The sequence below is a fragment of the Haematobia irritans genome, chromosome 1 (assembly GCF_050003625.1).
Source record: "Haematobia irritans isolate KBUSLIRL chromosome 1, ASM5000362v1, whole genome shotgun sequence".
NCBI lineage: Eukaryota > Metazoa > Arthropoda > Insecta > Diptera > Muscidae > Haematobia > Haematobia irritans.
Window position 1 is genome coordinate 7,187,470 of NC_134397.1, and position 27,565 is coordinate 7,215,034.

The 27,565-nt window shown below is 29.7% G+C and overlaps 1 protein-coding gene across 5 annotated transcripts; it reads left to right on the forward strand.

Moving 5' to 3' along the window:
* Positions 1-1,703: 1,703 nt before the first annotated feature.
* Positions 1,704-26,925, forward strand: Mvl (solute carrier family member malvolio). 5 transcript variants are annotated; one of them, XM_075289101.1, is made up of 12 exons: positions 1,704-2,210; positions 8,987-9,231; positions 9,898-10,082; positions 10,155-10,319; positions 10,392-10,530; positions 13,050-13,205; positions 13,628-13,786; positions 13,853-14,289; positions 14,361-14,476; positions 14,544-14,635; positions 15,753-15,823; positions 25,655-26,925. In XM_075289101.1, the coding sequence occupies exons 2-12, from the start codon at positions 9,004-9,006 to the stop codon at positions 25,707-25,709; spliced, it is 1,803 nt and encodes a 600-aa protein (XP_075145216.1). In that variant the 5' UTR covers positions 1,704-2,210; positions 8,987-9,003; the 3' UTR covers positions 25,710-26,925. The 5 variants fall into 5 exon arrangements, with proteins under 5 accessions (XP_075145216.1, XP_075145218.1, XP_075145215.1 ...); XM_075289103.1 differs by lacking the exon at positions 25,655-26,925 and adding an exon at positions 19,859-19,936; XM_075289100.1 differs by lacking the exon at positions 25,655-26,925 and adding an exon at positions 18,828-19,578.
* Positions 26,926-27,565: the final 640 nt, after the last annotated feature.

Sequence of the window (27,565 nt, forward strand, 5' to 3'; positions counted from 1 at the left end):
ATCGTCACTTTTGGTATTACGATAAGGGAATGCGTGCTACCTGACGATACTCATAGGGACTGTACTTAATCACTCCACGACAAAGCATTCACATGTCAATCAGATTTGTTATTTTTCAAATCGTCTAATGTCGTTTCCAACTTGTATAAAAATTCGAAATCTACTTTAATCCAGTCTGTATCATTTGGTCAACAAACTTTTGTTGTCAAGTTCTTGCCATTATTGCCACATATGTACATAAGAATATGTGAAAACCTACAGCAAACCTTTCATTTCAGTTATTTTGAATAATTAATGCACGCTAGCAAATGTCACTGAAAAGATTATGATAAAGTACAGAAATATTAAAAAATATAATCTTACCTTCCTCTGTAAAAGCAAATAAGTGAATTTCAAGATGAGTACCCCACTTTGGCTACAGAAGGCCATATCCGTAACATAATAAACATTATATTACTTTTTTGCACATATTACCCAATGTTCCGTTAATCGTTCAAACCACAAAAGCTCCTAATCCATAACTTTGCACTTATATTCTCTTCCAAAGCGAGTTTAAATAACAAATGGCCTTAAAAATGGTAAAAAATCAAAATCTTGTGATTTCCTATTACGATTATCGGAAAACGGGGAATAGTCTTAATTTTTGGAGCTAAAGATATTCAAATATTCACCTGCCTTGATTTTTCATATATTATATATGAATAAAAATATTGGCAGAATAATCTAAGGATCCATAAGAATTTTTATTTTGGAAATTAGGCTATTTACTCTATTTCACTCTGTTTTCCCAAATCCCCATTTTAAAGAAGTCCAAAATTTTTTACAAGTTGGCAATCCGTCTCTTTGAATTGTTATCGCCAAAGATAATTGAGAAGAAGATGCAGTCTTGTCATAGCAAAACTGAAGCACCAGAGGACTCTGCCAACAAAATATCATAAAGTTTGCGTCGACGTGTCTCTCAAATGTACTGCCGTTTGCGTCGGAAAATATCATAACATTAGCGTTTTTCATACATTTCTGAATAAAAACCCACAAAAGCAATACCGAAACGATTGTAGAAAATTAAAATAAAACGTATGTGTATTTTAAAGCGAATATTCATTATGGTTTTATGTGAATATTGCCGTTTTAAATTTATTCCTGGGCAGAGCTGCTTTGGAAAAAATTGACAAATAAAACAATTTTTTTCTCATAGCCCTCTACACCTTGACATTTGTTTTCTCTTTATAAGAGCACAATGCTTAATCTTGTTATACTCAATTATCTTTGTTATCGCTTTAAAAATATTCTCTTAAATTCAATGTTGCCATTTTCAACTTTTAATTAAACTTGGATGAAGTAGTAAACACAAACATTTTGAATTTTTTTTGTCACGATGAATTTAATGCTGAAAACAGGTGAATAATTTACAATTTCTAAAAAAAAGTATTATTGCTATTAAACAAACAGTGACTACTTTCCCCTTATCAACTAGTTTTATATAGTTTCTTTTACAGTATCAAATAAAATACATATCGTTAACTTCCATATCATATATGGCAAATGATTTTTATGTTTAATGAAAAGTTGGGAATAATAATTAAGTAAGTAGTGGCAACACTGTTTTGGTAATAAAAATTCTCTCACATATGTCCAATTTCTAATGTCAATTTTGCAAGAGAAAAACTATATAAGCTGCAAATAATTTTAGTACTCTCAGTTGTTTGACATTTGTCGTTGGTGGGAATATATTTATTATTCGCGGACCAAAATAAAAATATTTATTACGACCACTTACTGGAAGAACAGAAGGAATATTAAGTAATAAAGTTGTAATGAAACACACCTTCTAGCGTAAAAGTTTATATAGAAAATAGATGAGCAAAATGTTTGAACATATTGGTTATATATGCTAGCCGTTATTGAAACAGTGCAAGTTTTTTATTTGATAATACCTTTGACATTCATTGTTGTGGCTGTGTAATAATGAATGTGTGTTCGTGGTGTGATGTGTAAAGAAAATTCCTCTTCGTCATTTTTGGTCAATGTGTAAATTAACCCAAATAGAAAATAAAAGTTTATACACGCCGTTAAACAAAGAAGTGCCAACGCGTTTTATATTCATAAAGCAAGAAAGAACAAAGTCATTGCCAGCATACAAACAACGAAAATAAATTAAAAAATAAATTATCCTAAACTGAAAGAACATCTCCTTTAAGAAATCTATAAAAGTGAGTGCCACATGTTGCTGTATGATATTTTGTTCATTACTTTTATTTCGATTTACCATATGCGGGATTTCCAATTGTATAAATAACGCTTTTTAATTAATAAATGACTAGCATGTATGTTTTCAATAAAAGATGATGATGGCGAAGAAATTGAAATATTTGTGGTGCAATTATGTATCCGAGTATGTGTGTGTTGTTTCATGCCAACCAGTCGTTATTTTCTCTTCCGAACAAGTTGTTTTTTCTCTTTGGTTATTTTCCGCCAAGTCAGTGTTGCCTTGCCGTTGCGAGCTTTAGTATAAAAATTTGGTGGTCATTTGTTTGTTCTTTTTATTAAGCACTGTTTAAAAAAAAATAAAAATGCTTTGAAATATGGATACTCTAATTGCTGTTTACCCCGGCAATTGCCCTTTTATATTATATTCTATTCTGGAAACAATTCAGTCGGTCGAATGGACATCGCATTCTATTGTGGAAATAAACTCTTCTCCAGTTAAGCTAAGTACTATGTTCAGCTTACAAGCTGAAACCAGCTTATACTCACGTTTACATTTTTAATTAATTAATTTAGAAATATTAAATGTTTCGTAATCAATACATTGGATCTTTTCCATCCTTAATTTGACTAGACTCGATAAAAATGTAATCGTCTTTACATATATTTTTGCACTTTTAACCCAATCTCGCCTTTAAGGTGGGTATTAAGTTCGAGTTTAGCCGCTAAAATCGTAATTTTTTCAAGATTACTTTTCTTTAAAAATCTATTTTAAGGAATACAAACTTTGTGAAAATTTGATATGGGCTTTTCCCCATCAAGTTATAAAAAAATTTGATACAAATATGTATAATTTTATGCCTTTTTCTTACTGATTAAGTTTTCACTTTAGCGATTTTAGCGGCTAAAGGTGGGTATTAAGATCGAGTTTAGCCGCTAAAAATGTCATTTTTCACGATTACTTTTCTTTAATAATCCATTTTAAGGAATACAAACTTATTATAACCCTTCAAGTTATAATAAAATTTGCAACAAATATGTATAATTTCATGCATTTTTCTTACTGATTTAGTTTTCACTTTAGCAATTTTAGCGACTAAACTCGAACTTAATACTCACCTTAAACTCGAACTTAGTACCCACCTTTAGGCGGGCTTCATTAAATAAGGAAGTAAAATATTAAAACACACCTTAAGGCAACAAAAATGGTTAAAATAAAAAGAAAACTGTTCAAGAGGCTTTGCACCATATACTAAATTTTACAGTATACATTTTTCTTGCTTTTGTGTTAACATTGAATATTTAATCAGCTGGCAAAAAATTGGGGCATTAGAGGCAACACTGTCTAAGATGTAAATCGATTTTATCTCTTCTTTTCTCTCGCATGTAGTTCTCGCTTATATCTCTCACTCTATCATAATAATACACTCAAAAATTATTTATTTTGTCGATTTCGTAGTAATTTGATAAGAACAACTGTTTATGTTTGGACGTGGTAAATGTCTTCGAACAATTTGAAGTGTTATAAAGTGTTATATCTCAAGGTTAAGTGTATATATAGAGAAGATAACGGATATAAGCAACTAAAGACAAAATATGATTTGACCGTTACTTTTCTTTAATACTTAAGAAAATTCTCAGTATACATTATAATTAGATGATTGTTTGATTCAACCTCTTAACTTTTGTTTTAAGTACACAAAAAAAATAATTTCTTTCTTGTGGATAAATAATTATAAAAATGAAAACTTCGTTGGTCTAGAATATCGTTTCGGAGGAAGAAAATTTTTTTGTGTGTATTTGTTGACCAGTTCTTTAATAGGCCAAACAATTTATTATCATAAGTTGTATTAGCTATTAAAAAATTAATCAATTATTTTATCTTCGAGTGGTGATAAGTAGAAGCACTTGATTATTTTCTATTGTTTTGGCGAAAATAGATTTTTAAAATCTAATGGGCTTGAATCGTTTAGAATGTGATACTATTACTATTACTAACTTTCCCAAAGAATACCAATGGTAATTTTTATAGGCCATTATAAGAGTCGATCTTCATTCTATACCATATAATATAAAACAATAATCAGAAGCACAATACAGAAAAAAATACTTTTGACAACAACAAATGATTATACATAAATAAATGACTCAATGAACTTTAATTGATTTGATGACTATAAACAAAAATACAAAATTGAAACAGATATAAATATGGGGGGAAAACTAAGTAGAAAACTGGGCAAATAATATGACTGCGCCAGAGAAGGATTGTCGACTGTTTCGCTTGATTATCAATAAATCAGTGGACGGACATGTGACTACTATTCAAAACGGCTGACATGCAATGAGAGTTTCACACAAACCATCAAAATTTTAAATTACTGTTTGCAATATTTACTTTGAGAGGCATTAGGTAGCCTTACGATTTGAGGATATTGTTATTGTCCAATATAAATAAAATTTATAAATTATATTTATAAAAATAAGTGCTAGTTAATTTTTTCATACCTTACCTTACCCTGCCTTACCTTGGTCTTTATCTTCCATCAACTTATAAAAACAAAAGTAATCCACTTTTGTTTTTCGCCAATGTCACTGTTATAACATTCGTTTTTTGTATTAATTATTGAAATATAAGTGTATAATATTCGATATATACGAGATGCAGTTTTATATCAGTTATGTCTTCTTAATAATTTTAATGTTGATTAATTTTATAGTTGCTAAAGCTTTCTGTAGACAAGTATGTATAGCTTGGGTAACTCTTTCTATTTCCAGACTTATTAATAAAGGCAAATAATTTAACTCGAACTTTGGCAAATTTCAAACTAAGGAATAATAAAAAATGTTGCAAAACTAAAAATGTTGTACTTGCATGTTTTTTATTTATCTCAAATGTTAAATAGTAATGTTATCTCTTGTCTAGAGGATTTTAGCATATCACATTGAATTATGCTGAGTCCATAAATTCGCGAGGTTTTCGCAATCCTCTAAAAAACATTGTGGGTTATAAGATAAGGTTCTTCTGTGATTATTGCATATAGTTCCTCTTGAAATCTTTCAAAAGCTTTATGAGCATGCAGATGGCTAAAGGCACAAAAAATACTAGTACCATATATATGATGAGAATAGATGTGTGAACTAAAAAAAGAGGTGTTTTCGAATATGGTTATTTCATAGCGAGTGAGACGGCCTAATATGGTATTTATATATCCACATCTATAAAATTTATTGAACATTGTATTGAGTAATTAATTTCCTAAAGGAAGTCAGAATATTTAATGTATAATAATAATTATTATTATTTTCATAAAATTTTATGGAAATTATTGTTAAAAGAAACATGCAGTCGCATCATTTGTCTATTGTGGTATATACTCGTATTAAGCTTGACCCGTGTTATGTGAATTTTTGAGCATTTATTGACCCCGCAAAACACAACAATTTGTATAAATAGATTGCAACACAGTTGTCACGATTCCAAGGGAAAAAACGTGCAAAAAGTGAATTCAAAAAATAACGTCAATTAATCCGTATGATAATTTACTTCTATTGTTATTATTTGTAAGAGTTTGTTTTTTGTTATTCAGAAAATTGGTATGAATGGAAAGTAAACATCTCCTATTTATGTCAAGGGTGGGAGTTTCCCATATGACATTTTAGTTTGTTTTGGGCAAAATTATCCCAGCGTGGGTACAAATTAGATCCCCCCATTCTCTCTCTATGACAAGTAAAACGTTTTAGTCTTAAAATATCGTAAAGGGTAATAAATGTTTGTATTAATGAGAAACATTGGTAAGCATTGACATTAATAGCCTATGTGTATAAGATCAGCCACATTAACCTTAAGTAGCAGTAACACATATTTTAAATTCTTGCCTTTTTTAATAAAAAAGGATTAAGATTAAATGTCAATGTTCCGTTTCTAAAACTGGTTTGAAAAGGTACATACCTTTCGATCTAAAAACATCATTAGTCATTAAATTTGTTTCTTAAATTAAAAATTGTAATTTCCACATTAAAATATATATTGTTAACTACACACAAAAAAATAATATTTTTACTTGAACTGATAAAACATTGAATTTTATTCTTTGAATGATTCCCCACAACGATTGTTTTTTTTTGCAACATCACATTGTTACTTAAATAATTATTGGTAACAAACATTTTAGAAGCCAATGTGTTCAATAACAATTCTAAAGTTGTTGACATGGGTACAGACCATTTTTGGATCAAATTCACGTTTACCTTGAAGACAGTCATCTGAAGATGTTGAATAAGTTTTGGTATCTTTTGATAACTATTTAAGAAATTTAGCATTGAAGTGTGTCATTGTTGTTTGTTTTGACGACTAAAATATTGGAAAAATCAATTTAAGGAATTCACAAGATTAATTGCAGTGTCTTTTTAACAGTAAGTCATGCAAAATGAGGTGTAGTAACTTTTATTTACATTATTTGCTCGCAATTATTAAAAACAGAGTTTCGAAAACAATTGTTGATTCAGATTCGACAATTGCTAAAATTGTTAATACAATTAAGTCAAACTTAGAATGCGACAGTTTCAATATAGTAAAACATATTGAGTAGAGATAATCCGATCATTGGTAACGTTTGCGATTTCAATATTTGGCATTTACTGAAATGATCTAGGTATAAACTCTCTGAAGAAAATTAGAAAGGCATTTTCTTTCGTGAATTCCAGGTCAGCTAATAACATATATCATTGAGGAAATCTGCACATTTGTACTTAAACGATTCATTTCGGATTCTGAATCCAAAGTTTCCAAATGGATTGACAAACACTAGTAACCTCTATCTATATAGCGATTTACCTATTTTTCATTATAGTAATATAACAACCGCCTAATTGCCATACTTTCAGACTGCCTTGCCTAGCCATCGTTTAATTTTAATAACTTATTTTTGATTGAAATGCGCTTTTTTATTAGCTAGAGCATAACATTTTGACAGATGTTTCTCAGTATTTTCATAGCGTGAATGTAAATTATCCAAACAATAGAATATGACGCTTATCAATTTATTTACATAGAAAAACTGCTGTGAGACTAAATTTAAACTCACAAAGACTAAGAATCCCACTTAACGAGGCATTCTGTACATACTTGTTGTACACTTTGAAAAAATATACTTAATTTTTTAATACGTAATACCTTGATGCTACTTCCTAATTAGGTAAGCACGATGGTAGTGCGAAGGCGTTTTGTCCTAGTATGCATGTACAATTGTTTCGTAACATGGAAGATTTATTACTGTGATATGAATATTATTTACTTGAAGACATTTTGTCAAAAGAGTATTGAATTCATTATTTTTAAAATTTTACGTAAAAACTTCTTGTTGAGGAGTTTTTGGGAGTTAGTTAAATCCCAATTGGTATTGTTTTGCGAAGATCATAATTGATAGCATTGCATAATTAAGATTATTGCATTAAAGAAAATAATATAAAATTTACGGTCTCTGTCGCTTAAAGGTTATCACTACAAAGGTATTTTTTTACTTTTTACAACCTTAAATTAAATAGAATTCAGCTCTCAAAATGAAAATATGGAAGTACAGGTATAACAGATAAACAAATAAAACTAACGAAATGTGCGGTGCGTATTGAATGGTAGTGAAGATATCATTTTCTTTTTCGAGAAATCAATTGGTTTGAAGGCCATCCCCATATTGTCTTGACAATGATTTTTGTATGGTGCGAGGTATGCAAGCGTGTAACTTGTAATTGATATCTGATAGCAAATTACAAGTGTCTTTTTAATGCATGAAATAAAAGTCAAGCAAAGCGTAGCAATAAAAGTGATGGAAATAACATAAAGACTCGATAGTTGAGCAAGTATGAAATTAATTAAAGAAATTGTTCAAAACTTCGGTTATTTATAGCAAATATTATTTTGTGCTAAACTTAAACCCAAAGAGATTTGTCAGTAGAAATAGAAGAAAAAAAAAATAATCTTAATAGATTCAAAAAAGGGATCATATTTGATTACAGCTTTTTGTATCTGATGAGACCTTGACTTTAATACTCAGGTTGGTTTCTCGCATATATTTATATTGGAACGTTAGAATGGAGCGTTTTTCTGAAACATAGCCATATTTTGATAGCTATTGTTTACAGTTTCAATAATTTTCTGTTGCTGAAATATCAAACCTTTTTTGTTGAAACAACCATAGCAAATTTGCTGTTTTAGGCAACGAGACGCTAAACAGATATTATTCCTGTACTTTAGAAAAAGCTGAAAATTGAAAAAAAAACGTTTACAAACAGTGACAGCTTTCCTTTTTTAAACATCCGTTTTGATAGTTGTCACAGCACAGCAACAAAATGTGAGTTCTTGTGCTTACAGCAAAAAAATTGCAGATCACATGCATTTTTTGGTTTTTGAAAACGTATCAGATAACATTTAAAAGACCAAAAGTTTTATAGATTTTTGGTTGCTAGATCAATAATTAAAAAAAGGTTAAAATAAACATTAGTGGCTGCTTTTTGTAGACATATTCTATGAGCGTGAAACTAATTTTACTAAATTTTGTTTACAAGGAAATAATACATTTTGATTTTTTACTCAACCCACTTTATTGCATATGAAAGTACACACCATTGTAAAACAAAAAGATTCTTTATCGCATTTCTAGTATTTCCTTTGGTATGAAAAGCGGGGAATAACATAAAAACAATTTACTCATGTTTATGTTTTTTTCTCTTTCATTTTTGTTTAACAATGATTACTAAATGTTCGTATCCACTTTCATTTCAGATTGTCCCACCAAAAGAATGTCATCAAATGACGGATATAATCGCAATGAGGAGCAAAATATTGGAAAAGGAAATACAGATGCAATGTTTTCTTCATCCGGCGATATATCAACAAACCGAGTGCCTTCCACATCAATACAACAACCATCAACGCTTATAATTCCAAATGAAGCCACCCATTTGAAAGGTGATTCAAAACAGGCATATTTTAGCGATGAGAAAGTTTTGATTCCTCAAACAGATAAGGTAAAAGATTTATATAATTGCGTTTTTATTTGAAGAAATGTGTGCCGTTTTCCAAGAACTACAATTTCAATGGAAATTTTATGGTACCTTGCCTACCTAGCTTACCGTGACGACAGTTTGCGAATACAAAATAGAATTGTGATTCCATCAAACAAAAATTTTACCTTATATTTATGCACCAAAATACGCTAGATTCCAAATTGAAATCTTATCGTTTTAAACATACATATTCTAACATAGATAGCCAAGAAAGCTGAAACTTTGTTAAAAAAATCGTCCAAAACAAAAAAGGAGCGGATATATTAAAGTAACAACCGCTATAACCAATCTTCGACATTTTCATTTTAAAATTTTATGCTAGAATCCATACTTCAAGTTTATTTGATTTAAAAAATGTACATTTTTTCATCTTCATTAATGGCCCTAATGGACAAGATGCCAAAATTTCGAGAATATCAAACCTAAATTGATACTGAAGAAATCAACAATAAATATTAGACTATTACAGTTAATCTTGATTTTCGTGTAGAAAATAGAAGGACAGAGAATAAAATTAGAACGACGGACCCTATTTGCAAGCTATAGTAATATTAAATAGTTAAAACCAATTTTTAGATTTTCCATTTCATAATTATTTTGTAATGGTATGTGTTTGTTTCATTACAGCTTGGCTTTAGTTGGCGCAAATTATGGGCGTTTACAGGCCCAGGGTTTCTAATGTCAATTGCTTATCTCGATCCGGGTAACATTGAATCTGATCTCCAAAGTGGTGCCGCAGCTAAATATAAAATCCTATGGGTTCTATTGTGGGCGACCGTGTTGGGATTGTTAATGCAACGCTTGGCTGCAAGGTAAAAAAAAAACTCATAAGATACTTAAATAAAAAACTAACATGAAAATAATTCCACATTTCCCCCTCACAGATTGGGAGTTGTGACAGGTCTTCATTTGGCCGAGATGTGTTTTCGCCAATACAAAAAGATTCCACGTTTTATTCTATGGATTATGATTGAGATAGCGATAATTGGTTCAGATATGCAAGAGGTCATAGGTACAGCGATTGCCATATATCTCCTATCAAATAAAGTGTAAGTTGTGTTTTGATCAATTTTGATGGATTGATAATAAATAAATTCACATAATGTTTTTGGCATTTCCAGAGTACCATTATGGGGCGGGGTGCTGATAACAATAGTCGACACATTCACGTTTTTGTTCTTAGATAAATATGGTCTGCGAAAGCTTGAATTTTTATTTGGCCTTCTTATCACCATCATGGCTGTGACATTTGGTTATGAGGTATGTATGAAAGTTTGAATTGAGAGAGGAATATACAAGTTCTTCTTAGTATTGTTATATAGGTGTTGTTGGATTGCCTTGTTTTTGTTTCAGTATGAGCTTAAAGTCTCCTCTTATATTTGCCATTAGTCGTTTTCACAGTAAATGTGACGATTTTATGAGCTCTTTGTCAAACGATGATAAGAATTATTTTCTTTTGAGAAACAACTGGTATCTATGTTCTAATGTATGGAAGCGGAAACTTTTTTTTATAGTCGCACACTATTTCAGCACGGGGACGTTTTTTACTTTATTCTTGAAAACTACGCAATTCCATTAAAAATATTACATATTTTGCAGTTATGGCTAGGTGTCATAAATAAAAATTTGTTAGTTTAAGAAGATATAGACGTCAGAACCCTAAAAACAAGTCTGAATAGGGAAAAATGCCAAGCTTTTAAATATTCTTAAAAATTTTTAATTTTGCTGGCGTGTCTTAATTAGGTTAAAACAAATCCAATTGTAGGGTAAACACAAGACATGTTCTTCATATATATTGATTTTGTTAATCTTATAATATCTCCTTTAATTATCATTTACTATTTGTTTTATCACACTAATGTTTGTTTTGGGGCAATTGAGGTTTTGCTATATTTTCATATTATCTACTATATATATTTCTTTGAGACTGGTTCATTTGGCTGAGATTTGTTTATTACCAGTTACATAGTGCAGAAATAGTACATGCTTTCTTATGAATAAAAAAAAATACTACATATGTAAATTAGGTTCACTTATTTTAGGAAAATATATCATCTTATAACAGTCACACTCTGATTTAATGTAATGTGTTTACATTTACGTGTTTATTAGGGAGAGACGAAAAAAATGTTTTTTTTAACATATAATAGCAAAAATAGAATTTAAAATAAAGTAATTGCTAATGAAAAGTCCTTTAAAAACGAATTTATTAATATGTGAGAACTTCGCCTTTGCCGTTATCGAAATGTGTACTATATCTGTATATTATTAATGCGATAGAATATGGAAATATTACCCAATTCCACCGAGAGGAAAGTTTCAAAAAAGATTAGCATTTCTAATTAAAATTTAATTTTCAAAAACCCTTATTAATTTAGTTTATTATTAAACATATCACTGGACATTGACTAATATTAATGCAAAACTTTTGTTTATTGTCATATTTTTTCATTTACATCAATCCAATCTAATACACATATAACTGTTTGTAAGGAAAGTTCTTATCTAGCTTTACATTTACAATGGATGACATACGTCTGTCATCATTACAAACAACGATATCAAAATTAATATAGGCGTTAAGACGACCTTAACTCTTATTCATAATTTGCTTTTCCTACAAAGAAATTTAAAATAACCACAATTGTTATCTGGAAAAATGAGAAAATATATGAACAGAGCTAATTTGCAAATTCTATACAAAAATTGTGCGAGAACGAATTATCTCAAAAAATTTTTCATTTCGAGTCATACCGGAAATGCTTTAGTACTTGGACTTTGCATGAGATTTTGAATCTTTTTATTATGGTAAAATGATTTTGTATTACATTAACAAAAATGTTATATTTCGAACAAGTCTTATGATTAGCTGTGTTTCATATTACGCGGAGAAGCTTTAAAATACTTAGAAATGTCACCAACATTACTGAGAGGGGATATACCATCGCTGAAAAACTTTTTGGTGCTCGATCGAAATTAGGATTGAACCACAACCCTTTTTATGCAAGACGGGCATTGCACCACTGTGACTCCTAATGACAAGACCAATATGTATTACACTGTTCCACTATAGTTTCATCTTGACATGGTTATCTCTTCTTATGACACTAAAATATTTATTAACATAAATTGTTGTTATTTATCTTGAAAGCAAACATGAGATAAAGTACTTCAGCTCTTACTAGTGATTTATGATTTCACAATTATTTTCTCTTCTGCTATTTATGACACTCGTCTCTGGTTGTTTTATATCATTTGCGGAAATGTAGAATATATTTGCCAAAACTTCTTTGTTATAAAATATAATGTCTAATGTCTGAAGTTTATGACGGAAAATTAGCATAGGCATTAGATTTGTTATTTTAGATTAAATATGTTTTGTTGCTTCTGGTATTTTTTTAATTAGAAAAGAGGTTTACGTTTGCTTAAATTATTATCAAATACAGGCGTAATAAAGGATAAAAGTGATTAAAGTAAAAATTGTAAATTTTCTTATAGATTCTCGTATGTAAACATATATGAAAGCGAGATTTTCATATTTTACTCAAGAAGTAATGATGAAAACTTCATATCCAATTAATCCTTTACTAATAGTGTGTAATGGACGCGATGGAACGAAATTTAATTTAAATAATAATATTTCAGATACCACAAAATATTATTTGCAAAATATTATTGCAAACAAAAGCACGAAACCACAGAAATACAAAAAAATAAATATATACAAAATCGAGTATGTTTTTTTTTATTAAAACGATTTATATTTTGTTTAATTTCAGTACATTGTATCGGCTCCAAATCAAGGCGAAGTATTGGAGGGCATGTTTGTGCCGTGGTGCAAAGATTGTGACTCACAAGTTTTACTGCAGGCTGTAGGCATTGTGGGTGCAGTTATTATGCCACATAATTTATATTTGCATTCAGCTTTGGTTAAGGTAAGTACGCAAAATCTTCTAAATTACTTAAAAAAGTATACAGATCATTGATTGTATAAGATAACTAATAACTTTAAGGGTAATTCCAATATATAAAATTTTCTGAAAAAAACATGATTCATGATTTCAAGGAAAAACGTTTTGAGAATTCATGAACATTTTGGAAATAATACACATCCGACTTTGTTCGCATGTGGTTGGTTTGAGTTGAACTAAGTACATAAAATTTCAATTAATGTCTCAATTATTTTGTGACTCAATAATATGATATTGGGACAGAAACATTGAAACCCATTTCAGTGTTTTGGTGTTTGACAAGAGATTTCTATTGTCCCTCCAATATTAATATCTTTTGCATATGCTTTGCGATTTTCTTTTGTTTTATTTTATTATATATATTAATTTTAATTTCCTCTTTTCAGTCACGTGATGTTGATCGTCGCCAACCTACCAAAGTGCGAGAAGCTAACTTTTATTTCTTTATTGAAGCTTCGGTTGCCCTTTTTGTGTCCTTCATTATAAATTTGTTTGTTGTTGCTGTTTTTGCCCACGGAATGTATGGGAAAACAAATGCTGATGTGGTATGTATGATTTTTATATTAATAAAAATGAAGTTATAAAAGAATTACTTTGTTGTCCATCAATAGCTACAAATGTGTGAAGATAAACCAATGTACGAAGATGCCATAGTATCGTTTGGAAACAATACTGAAATTGTAGATGCTGATTTATATAAGGGAGGTCTCTTTTTGGGATGTACTTTTGGTGCTGTAGCCATGTATATTTGGGGTGTTGGTATTTTGGCAGCTGGTCAAAGTTCTACTATGACTGGTACCTATGCTGGTCAATTCTCAATGGAAGGTTTCCTAAATCTACAATGGCCCAGATGGCGTCGAGTTTTGTTCACTCGTTTGATTGCCATCATTCCCACATTCTTTTTGGCTTTCTTTAGCCGCATGGAAGATTTAACTAATATGAATGATATTTTAAATGCTGTGATGTCCTTACAATTGCCTTTCGCCGCAATTCCAACTATAGCCTTTACATCATGTACAGCTATAATGGGCGAGTTTGTTAATGGAATGTAAGTAGAGAGAAAATTACAAAGTTTATTTTATTTTAGTTTTTGACTATATGTATCCTTCTATTTTACAGTGGCAATAAAATTGTATCGATTTTATTAACAATACTGGTTATTGCTGTTAATTTATATTTTGTGGTTACTCAAGTTGAAGCTTTAAGTATTGAAGGGGGAGTTTTAGTTGTAGTTTGTGAGTATTAAAAGAATTTCTGCAAGAATCATTAAAATAAAACTATTAATTTTTTTATATATTGCAGGTTTGTTTTCCGTTTTATATTTATTATTTAATTTATACCTTGTGATACATATGATAGCGTGTATGGGCAATAAACGCTTCATTAACAGCCCGGTAAGTTAACTTGAAAACAATTATTAGAGGGAAATTATTAATAATAAACACAATTTTCTATACATTGGCAACATCCACATACATTCTGATCTTATTATCAGTTCCATTGTTTGATTTTTAGAATGCACGGTCAAAATTATTTGAATTATTATCATATATCATTTGACAATCACTTCCTAAATATCTTATATATTGAGTATATTATAAATCCATTATCTTGGAAACCAGCCTGTTTTTAGTCACATACTTTGTTATCATTTGCTGTCTAAGTCAATTATATCCTGTCTGTACGTTTGACATAAATACTCTCTTGACATGTGCATTTCTATAATATTTTTGCGGCACATTTTTTCTGAAAGCCATGGTATGATTTTTATCATTCATCATTACTTGCTCATAGCTGTGTCAAACATCACGTATAAATTAATGATAAGAGTTATACATATTTTTATTTTTTTATATTTTATTATCTATTGGCATATATGTAACATATGGTTTGTGATGTTTTTTTGTTCCCTTTTGAGTAAGCTTTAGTATTTCAAATTTATTGACAGCTATGTGAATTATCATGGAAAGAATACGAATATTCTTGTCTTCATCGAAGAGACTTTGAACGTATATTTTTTTTAAGACGACAGACAATCATCTAATGCATATCACATTAAATACAATTTTTAAGAGAGTATAAATAACACGTGGTTTTTTTTAAATCAAGAATAGAATATTAAAAATATAGAAATGAGTAAAAATTGAGCCGTTAATATAAGTTAAAGGATTTTTTAAAATTGTTCCTAGTCATTAGAAACCTGTATGTATTACATGTTAAAGCGTTGTCCTAGCAGGATCCAAAAACCAAATCTGGGGTAATCTGATATTAAAAACTGGCAATTGTCCCATATTGTGAAAAGACATCATAAAAATATAATTTACCAAACGAAGTTTTAGGCAACATCTCGACAAATTTCTTTTCAAAAAATTCACTTCTTATTTATTCATAATTTCGGTAGACATTGTGTTTTTACATAAATCTTATTTTAACTTAAATAAAAAAAAACAAAATGAATTTAAAGACTGATGAAATTTGTTTCTCATTTTTTCCTCCTTTTCTCCTTTACAGTGGGTCCAAAAATGGGTACTTCCAAGTCAAAACAGTTTTACAATAAAGAATGCCAACTCCACATATGCTAGGTAAGTCTATAAATCTGTTTAATAACAAAGCACCACATAATACATAAATTTCTTGCACAAAAAAGTTAGCTGAACACTACTTTAAATAATCAATCACCAAACCTTTTAATTTGAAATTACATACATATGCACTAAGACCTTTTTATCTATTTGGCACGAACAATGAAAATCCACTAACTGTCCTAAAACTGTTGTTTGAAATATTGAAAAACATTTTCCTATCACTTTCTCTGCTATCTTCAGAAATTTTTTTAAGTTTCTCTATTGGTATGTCTTTTCTTGTTTTCTATCCCTTTTCTCTTATATTGGTCACGAATTTTAATTAATCCCAACCATTTCCATTTTCTTTGGAAATCCCAATTTTTTTATCTCTCCCTTTTCCCTAACAGTGGTGTTTCCATAGACATTGCCAATGAAATTAATACCAAAACGCTTCCCCCTCCCATTATTACCATATCGGAAAAAGTCTCTACAGACTAACAAAACCTGCTTATACCTCAATACACTATTTAGGTGCAATTAAAGTGCAAACGGGATTTATTAAAAAATAATAAAGCATAATAACATTTGTAAATAAATTATGGTTATGTGTGTGTGTTTTTAATTAAAAGTAAATAGTGCTAATATATAACTATAGTGTTAACTAATCATATCTATGCTATGCGAACATGTACATACTACTCAATTATTATTAAAACAATTTTTTGTTATAAATATTTATATATGTGATTTATTTGAAATTAAAACAAATATTAATAATATTTAATATAATTTTTTTGATACTAATATTATTGTTGTATAATGGTTTATGGTGCTAATTAATTAAATGGTATGAAGAACGATATGCGTAGTGTGATTTAAATTCAGATGTTAATTATCCTTGTGCTCTGGTTTATGGTCATAATGAAAGGGTTGTGATATTTGTTAGAATTTATTTTAATTGAAGCAAAAACATCGCAATGCGTAGTAAATTTATAGGGATATCAACCTGAATCGCAGAAAAAAAGAGTGTGTGTTAAAGAGAGTGAAAATAAAGTTTTCCTGCACGAGCGTTTGTATAGACTATCAAGAAGATCGTTGCTTTTGAGTTTTATCTAGTACAAGTCCATCATTGCAAATATCAACGTCTTTGCAGGTTGACAGTAAGTTAAGTGACGTTGAGGAAAATGAAAATTTTCTCGATATGAATACCTTTTGTCCTAGCTATTGCTTTGAGTCGGTCAAAGGTCATCCATACCGACATTCTTGACAAACCTTGTTCTATAAAATGGGCCTAATAGAAGAGTAAATACTAAAGGAACTTGCAACTTTACAAGTACAACATCAATATATATCGAACGCTAAAAACATTGTAATGCCCATAAATGCAAAGTGAACAATTTCATTGTGTATTTGATATCTGGCTATATAGGAGCTGTGAGAAACTGTGTGTGATGCACCTGTAATAGTTTCATTATGAAAAATACATAGTTATGCCGGTTTGAACTTGGCAACTTTTCGTTTTCAATATGGAAATTTTATGCTAATTTTTTTACAAGTTAATCCTCTCTCTATAGTGCCCTTATATAGTTATAGAAAATAAATACATATGAATAGCTTCGCTTTACGGGTTTTTGACACTATGTAGTTGTAAGTAGTCGACATTTGTTATAGTTTAAGAAACACACGTTTGCTCATTTTATAACGAAAACAAAGTGCTCGCTAATTTGCTTGCGGTTCTTTTCATATCCTATCATCACTCATATGGTTTTTTGTGTGCCTAATTGGATGCATTAGAAAATATGGAATGGAATGCTTCTATTATAGAAAATCGAATTTGTAATTAATAACAATTAAAAATTAATGTTTTCCGTTTCATGGTTTTTGTATTTTGTCCATTCAAATACATAATTCTCGTATGGCTGTTTTTTTGTGTATTTACGTCCAATCGAAACAAACATTTTGGCTTAACAAATGGAACTAAATTCAAAATTATACAATTAAATGTGAATAATCAACTATAAATGGGAATAATAAAATGATGCGATCTGAAAAAAATAAATAAATCCCTCACAAAATAATCAAAATTTCTCCATTGATGAATTTTTGACAATTTTTTTTGGAAAAAAACGTTCGTATTTTTCGGATGGCATACAATTTGTGGTAAATAAAAATGTGTGGTATTGTGTGTTAAAATCTTTTATGGATATCTCTAACTCTAAACGTGCTATGTAACCAACTCAACCAGTATCACATACAATTTGCAAAGTTTTGAAAATTCATAGTTGGCGGTGGCGATGACGTTACAAGAACATAGTACAACCAATAAAATAACACCAGAACATTTGAAATTGCACTTAAATCTCTTTGTTGGTTTTCTTGTTTAAACTTCTTGGAGAATGTTTTTGAATTGAATGTGGAACTAAAAAGTGCTTTTCTGTATTTTTTCCTGACATTATTCATCACCATAATCATCGTTGCTATTGAATATCTTTTATCCAACTGACCGAATGGCTTACAAAACAAAAAAAAACTAAATTGAAACTAATGGACTATGGCGGCTATATTTGAAAAATAAAATTTTGAAATCATCATCCAACGCCACGCGACCAACCCCGCCTAAGAACATCATCAATAACCTCCATCAAATTGTTGATTCTAATGAAATCACTTTTAACGGATGAAACTTTCAATTGGTTTGAATCTAACATTTGCATATAATCATAACAATTGAATGGGTTCTATACATTTGAAAAAAATGCAAAAATCATCCATACGTAATTGAAAATCTTGGTGGCACACTTTTGCTTGGGTATATATCCATTGAAAAATCGAAATTGATGGGCCATATGGTGTGTTGGCGTATATTTGGATATTTATCTAATAATGGCATTGTTGTATGGCTTGGCCTTAAATAAAACATAACCAAATGTGAAAAATTAAATGGAAATTATCATCATTTTATGCCATCTGTATTTACGCCCCTTCGCCTTGTGACCTATGGAATCCTGCTTTCATCGTATAGCGAATTGTCACTCCATGATAGTGGCATACCTGTTTTTTCATTATCCTATCGTAATTATTAAAGTAACTACCACTAACACTATTATGTGATTATAAACTTTTTAATTTTTATCGTTTTTTTTTTTAATTTATAAATTTGAAAAGTGTAATAGATTTATTTATGTCGCCAGAAGCTTTTCACTTTCATATCAGTTCCTTATCTATTCTTTACATGTATCTATGTAACTTTGAATGTCTTAAGTTTGTCAATACCGAACATAATCATTATCAGAAAATAAAACCGCCTCAGCATAGCTAGCATAATCTTTCTTGATCCCACTTCGGTATTAAATTTTGACATTGACTTACTTTTCACATTCACTGTTTATTTCTACTTTGGGGATGTCTTTATAACTGAATTATGGGTAATTTATATTGTTACTAATAATGTTATATATTAAACAAATTTATTTTAGCTTTATAATTTGCATATAACGCAAATGAATTATTGTAAGTTCTTATTGTATACTTAATTCATAGTATTTAGTGTTCATACTTTTTATGCTTCGAATCTTGTATTAAATGAAAAGAAGCTGGAACTTTTTTCATAAAAAATCTGGGTCATCCCATTAATTTTTAAAAATAAGACAAAACTCCTTTCTATTTTCTCATATATCACATCTATTGATGAACAAACATTCAATATGTATAAAAAACTGGTAATCTCTATGTCTTATTGTATTCTTTCATGTGTTACATCTCACCAAATTCATAAATAGAATATAGAATTTTCATACATTTTGGATTAGATTTTTCAAAATTCAATGTGTAAAAATTAAAGGGAAATTTGAATTTGTTATTATGTTGTTGTTAACATACATTTAAATTGAGTTAAATTGTTTTTTAATGTTCCTATATTACTTTTGAATTTCCAATTCTACCTTTAAATTTCTGTAGAAAGCTTTATTAATTTCATTTCATGCTATATAATAGATTGTGTTTTGTAAACATGTTATTTATTTTATTATTTTAATTTAATTTTTATTTTTTTAGCCATCATGCTTACGAATTATTTGAATAAATGCTGTGTATACAATTTTCTGAGTATGAAATAAAAAATAAAATCTTTTAGTTTTTGTTGTGTTGTAGTGTCTTTTTATTTCTTTGGTTACAAAATTGGCTATGAACGTAGATATTTTGTAGTTCTCTAATGAGAAAGTAGTTTTTATCTTGCGCTTAATGTATAATCTAAACGTAAGTACATTTTATTTCAATTTTACTAAATCGGCTGTAATGTATGGATATATGAATAAATTTTTGATATTCGAAGATTCTTAAAATACTCGTAACAAGAAGTTTGGGTCTAAATAAGAGCCATAATTGAAATCACGAAATAAAACTTATAGATCGGGCTTATACCCAAAGATTATAGATTTGAGGAAGATGGGAGATTGCCTTGCGTCATACCAGATGTTGCATTTACCAGATTAGTTTAATACATGTTTGTAATCTTTTAGTTGTTTTTAGTTTTTATTTTTTGAATGAAAAATGTAATTTTCTTAATGAAACAATGTTAAACTTTAGGCAACAACAAAAAATTACATTTTCCCCTTTATGGAAATTTATTTAGTGCTCTTAATTTCTTTTTATTTGCATTTTAATGCTATGTCAATACTTGTCGTATACGCGTTTGGTTCGAGTATTAAACTAATGTGGTAAATGGTTTGATGTGCTCAGTAGCCAATCTCCCATCTTCTTCTTCTATAATCTTTGGTTATACCTCTATATAAAAAGACGACTGAATGTTTACAATTTTTAATAAGCTAATTCGATATATGGTGGTGCAATGGTTAGTGTGGTAGTTGCATATAAAGGATCATGGGTTCGATACAAGTTTCTGCCCAACACCAAAAATTTATTTCCTCTCAGTAATGTTGATGACGTCTATGAAATAGTGTTATACACTGCTCGGACTCGGCTATGCAAAGAAGCTTAACGAATAAGTTCGAATAAGTTTTGACCTAACACCAAAAAGGTTTCAGCGGTGGATTATCCCACTTCAGCAATGCTGGTGACATTTCTGAATGTTTCACTGCAATGTGGAACGCCTTTCGGACTATAAAAAGGAGGTCCCTCGTAGAATTGAGCGTCCCGACTTAGCGACAACAAGTTTATCAAATTTTGGTCAAGTAAAATAACTTCGTATTAGAGAAATGTCACAAAATTAAAATTGTATAGAATCACTAAAAATGATATAAACAATTACTTATTCGAAATTTAGGGAATTTCTGAGACTTTTTCGGTGTTCAAGAAATAAGACTGGCCAATGCGAGTATATATCAAATAATAGACCTTACTCACTACGTTAATTTAATACTTGGGATTCGTTAGACTGCATTTCAAACTTCAGGATAATCAGATGAAAATTAAGACTACTATAGAGTTAAAAGAAAATTGTCCCTGTATAAATCATATTCGGCACATATCTTTAGGGAAATAAAATAAAATAAAATAAGAGTCAGTATTAGAAATCATTTATATACTTTTGTGGAATTATGATATGAATGTATGTAAAGGACCCAATTTCTTTCCTATCATGGACCACATGAACTCTGAGGCAAACTTCACATATTTCCAACAACATCCAATTATAATGAACGTCAAATTTCCAAATCCTGCCTGTGGTTGCAATGGTCCTAGACCCACATTATATATACTGATCGACTCAGAATCGTTTCCTGAGTCGATTCTAATTATTTTACGAGCTTTCGTGAACAGATAAGATGCAAGAATTTGTTTTTGTAAGTTTAAAAGAACCCTTGTCCCTTTTATAGTCGTCACTTCGCCATCGCTTTTTAACGTCCGTCGCGTTTTGTCGACATCGAGGCGAAGACATTAACTTGATCTTCCTGAACAGGGTCAACGACGACGATTACTTTTTACACCAAGTACAACACTCAAAAACAAATAGCCTGTAGCTCTAGAATTTTGGAAAAACTGAATTTTTTAATTATTTCCGATTAATTTTTTTTTTAATTTCTGACGCAATTCTGAGTTGGAAACTCCCGGAAAAATATTACAAAATAATGCAGATAGGAAATAAGAGAGCACATTTAAATCTGTACACGCCTAGCATGTTTCAACAGTGGCGAAAGTTCATTTAGGTCTTATACACTGAAAGAAGAGTTTTCTTTTCTGAGGAACGAAGTTTTAGACAAGCAAAGTTTTCTTTTGACGCTATAGAATTTTCTTTAAAGACAAATAAAAAGAATTAATTACAAAGAAAATCGTTGAATTGCATATCATAAATGTGGATTTGTTTTGTCTAAAAGAAAATACTTTATAAGAGAGGGAACTTCGGTTGTCTAAAATTTCGTTCCTGAGGAAAGTAATGTTTCTTTGGGTATACTCAGTTCTACTATAGAAATCATATAGTATTTTTAGTATTCCTTAGGCCATTTTGAATAACTCCGTATAACTAAACCATTAGATACTAAAAATTAAATTATACACGCTTCAAAAACGCATTATTAAAATCCAGTACAAAAATAGTGAAAATCTTGCAGTTAAAGGTGGGTATTAAGTTCGAGTTTAGCCGCTAATTTTCACTAAAGTGAAAACTAAAGTAGTAAAAAACGTCATAAAAATATACATATTTGTTGCAGATTTCGTTATAACTTGATGGGGAATATCCCAAAGCAAATTTTCACAAAGTTTATATTCCTTAAAATGGATTATTAAAGAAAAGTAATCGAGAAAAAATGACGATTTTAGCGGCTAAACTCGAACTTAATACCCACCTTAAGTCAGCTCATTTCCACCTCGGTAGTTACGTCAACAAGCAGAATTGTTCAAAACACTCAAGAGTTATTGTTGAGAACCATCTCCAACCTGAACGTGTGACCGTTTTGGCTTTTTATGATGGGCGGGGACATTGGATTTTATTTATTTTTTGAAAATTATGTTGGATCAAATGTTACGGCAAATAAGTCATCGCTATCGAGAGATAATTAACGAGTTTTTATGGTCGGAGTTGGATGGTACTAGTGACCCACGAATAGAGGTGTGCGCGTGACTGAAATTTCACTCACACTCACGCACATTCACGAAGCAAAATATTCACGCACGATACGTGTGGTAGCCAATTCCACTCACGCACATTCACGAAATGAAAACCAGTACTCACGCACGCTCACTCACGAATTAAAAACTTTTAAAAACTCACGTTCACGCAAAGTTAACAAAATTCAAAAATAGAATATAGTTCGAGAGCCAAATTAATTTCAGTTAACTTACGAGTGTGAATTAAATCTTGATTATGAGCGTGATTTTGCAGATTTTATTCACGCACATTCACGAACGCACGCTCACGCACGAAATATTTATTTTAGTCCCATTCACGAGAGTTGCTTTGGATTTTGTTCACGACTCACGTGATTCACGCGTGAATCACGCGTGTCACGCGCACTCCTCTACCCACAAACAACTAAATTATTATTTATCGAAGAGGCGATAACATCTGACCAACGAGAGACTTCGATTTAACACCTTTCAGTCAGTAGCATCCGATGATTTATCTAAGAAGAGACACTTTTTGGAAAACCCGTTAGGTTTAAATATTATTTATTTAAAACAGCAATTTTTTAAATTAAGGACAATAAACCAAAGACGCAAAAATGTGTAGCTTATAATTTTTAATTTTATTGCATTGAATACTGTTATTCAAATTGTCGAAAGTGACAAAAGGCATTTCTTTGTGATACTTCTTTAATAATCTCTCTCAACATTGCAAAAGACTCTAATTTTGTAGGAGTGGTGTACACTCAAAAAACAGTTAAATGTAAATTTTTGGTTAATTTTAGAAAATTTTAACCAAACTGTATTACAAACGCCTCTATCTTTATTTGGCATAATAATTTTGTTCACTTGTTAAAGAAAATTTCCTACTTTGGAGTTCAAAATGGCACAAATGTCTTTAGCGCCATACGAAGTTCAAGATGGGAGCATTTGCAAATTTTTAAGAAATTCTGAAGTATTTTATGAGAAATTCGAATTTAGTAAATCGTTATGCTTTATTTGTGTATACATTTTCCCTCATTTTTAGTTCATTTAATTAACGTCCGCAAACATTCATTAAATTGAAGGAGACTTTCTTGAAAACGGTTCACCAATTAAATTTAAAAAATATCGGAAATCCAAAACAATATTCTCTTTAAGCCTTATTTACATTGTTTTTCAGTTTTCCAAGTAGTTTTAGAGATATCGTTCAAGTTTAAAAAAAAATTGAACTTTTTAACAAAAACAAAATTTTTGTTCTTTAAAAATTCCTAAAAAATAAAAATGGAACATAAATCTCAGTTTTGGTCCAGAAACAGTTAGTTAAATATATTTAATATATTTAACTAAATATATAAATATATTTAATATATTTAACTAAATATATAAATATATTTAATAAACTGTATTTAACTAACTGAGCTTTAATTCATTACAATCGGTATACAACTTTTGATTTTGTTCACGATTTACTGAATTGATATAAATCGCGATTTCTATACAAAAATAACATTTTGTAATGTGTTTGTATGTAATAAATTGTTTTTTTAATGATTCTAAGAACTAAAAGAATTAAGTAATAAAAAAGATTATTTTATTTTTATGGTTGCGGTAGCAGCAAACTCATAAAACCTATAAATTTTATTGTTCCTCTATGAAAAAAAATATTTCCATTCTTTTCCGAAGACGATGGATTTGTTTATTGTTCAGATGTTCCTGGTTTAGTAACAGCGATGGGATAAGAGGAGTATGATCCAAATGACGATATCTCTAAAACGACTTGCAACATTTAAAAACAATGTAAGCAAGTCTGAAAGAGAATATTGTTTGGGAGTTTCGGAATTTTTTAAATTTAATATGGCGAACCGTTTGCAAGTTATTCAAATATATGTAGCGGAAATGCCTTAATTTTGGATATAACGGTATATCTCGAACCATTGTTCACTTGTGTTATTCAGTCCATTGTGATACTTTTAGTTAATTTTTGTTTTATGTTAATGAATGAATTTCGTAATTCGAAAATCTCAGTAAATTCTTATTATTTTCACAACGCATTATGGAAGTCTCAAAAATGGAACTCAATTTTTCGCATGAGGTAGTTCATTCTTCCCATACAACAGTTCAATTTTTTCTGGGTAGGATTGGCGTAGAATTGCTATCAGAAACTATGCTACGAAATGATTCCCAATCTACAGTTTAAGTTAAAATATATTCAAGGAGGTAATATTAATGTTTTTTATTGCAAATGAAATTTTCTATAGCCGGTTTAATTTTATTTCAATTCATTAAAATTATTTTTAATAAATTTTCTTCAATTTAACAAAAAGTATGAAATTATTTGTATCATCTTGCAATTACTTAAAATTTTCTAAAATAAATTCACATTTTGATTCATGGTGGGTTCACTATTTTGGGTGCAACACTTTCTAGCAAAGCTAATGGCCACATTGAGATATACACCAAGCAACGGATTGTTTTAAAAACTAATATACTTTAACGTATATTTTTGTTTGTTTTTTTATTCACTAAAACTGCAAAAATATGCCCGAGAAAAATTATAAAAAAAAAAAACGTTTCGAAACATTGATGGAAAATATCCAACGCATTCATCGTGTCACATTTTGTGCTTTGAAATTAATTGAATAAAGTAACCGTGAAAATAAAAAAAAAACTGATCGCAGTACCCACCCTTACTTGGTCATTCATATATATAATACATAAATATATTTTATAGGTATCCATGGTTATTTTGTAATATAATCGTTTTTCTGTTTTTTTTTTTTTTATTTTTAGAATTTCCACAAATCCGGATACAGATGCTGATATGTTCCAGGGAGATGATGCGTAGCCATTACTGGGCGATGCTGAATCGGATGAAAACAGCAGTGAGGATATTGATGTCTTTAATCATGTCCAGGTTAAATGTGATGTAACAATTCATCCTGCCTCCCATGGAAGCGAAAGCAGTGATAGCATCATTAGCTAACATCAACTTAAATTTGAACCGATTCTAGCATCATCAGGATTGCAAAAACTTTTCATTCTAATTACAGTCTAATCATAGGGAAATATAGATTTAGGGCCGGTTTCTCATTCTCCGATTACCTGAGGATAATTGTGTATGGGATCAGCTGTTCTCTCGATATGATAAATAATAAAATGCATTGAGAATCCGACCCAGAATACTTTACACCAAAGTTTAGAATAATAATACTGCAATGTGTATTTTTAGAAAGAAATCTTTTGACATCTTTTAGCTTATTTATGATCAGTTTGAAATTCATGTGGATATTATGATCGCGTTATAATAGTGAAATCGAAAATTGGAACCAAAAAAAAAAAAATTGTCATTCCATATTAGTTTACTATAGCCGTTTTATTGAATATATTATATTTGTAGTAACATTTGTATTTTATTCTACCAGTGCAAGTCGATTTTAATATCCCGTTTTATTTAAAAACTTCAATTTTCTTAGTTTGGTCCTTCGATCACGAAAGTGAATATATATGTGGAGTGCGTATAACTTCAAAGAGTTTTATATGTTTCTGCAAGATCTGATATTCTTTAAAGTAAACAATTTTTCAAAATATATAAATTAATATCTGTAGCATGGAATGTACGATCCGAAGGATCATCGGTTTAAATATATACATTATTTCGATTTATAATAAGTTTCTTTAAATATTTAACTATTTATGTATGTATGTGTATGTCTTCAGGTCTATTTTTTTGTAGTGGATAAAACATTTTTATTGGCCATGAATATGAAATGTTTGCGTCTTTTAATACAACATGGCTGTGTTATCCAGTACTAAAAGATAAGATGTATTTTGTTAGTTTTTAAAAATTTAGAATGTTGCCATTTACTTTGTCTATTGATTAGTGATCCCTTAATTGGTATATATACATAATTGACTTTAGATATAATTTCCAATAAAATATTTATGTACACTGAAAACACGGACATAGAATAAGTTCATATTAAAAACTTTAAATGTTACGCTTCATAGAAAAATTATTTTAATTGAATACACATATAAATACATTGTTGTAAACTTGATAACATTTTCTACTTGATTTTAGGTGAAGAGTCCTGCAACGATTAATCCAATGGAATTGTATACAAAAATAATTCTAGAAATAAGGGGCAATTATTGAAATACATCGGTATTGTATAAATCTAAGACTATATGCAGTATAAGTGATCAAAACCGGTGGACCGGTTTGTCTTCTTAGACCGATTGTCGGTATTCGTGAAAATTCCATTTTCGGGGGACCGGTAGAACCGGTGTTTTCTTGGCCAGTTTTCATATTTTCATTCAAAAATTACCAATTTAATGCCAAAATTAGACAAATACATCTCGGTATTTTATTAAACTCCAATGAAATCACTTCCAAATAGGTGCAATGTACATTTGACTTAAGAATTTTTGATCAACTTTTATAAAAAATATTGAAAAAAAAATACAAAATTACGTATCTTTATGAACCTTTATGAAAACCGGTTATGACGGTTATTTATTCCAAAAAACAAAGTCCAAAAGTCCAGTTTTTAAAACCGAAAAAAACCTACTTTCAAAAATTCCGGTTTTTTGATAACTCTAAGTATATATCTTGATCAAGCTATCGTTGTCCGTCAGCGCGTCTGTTGAAATTTAAATTGGTGCTATTAATACCATAATATATAATCTCCATGTGGCCTA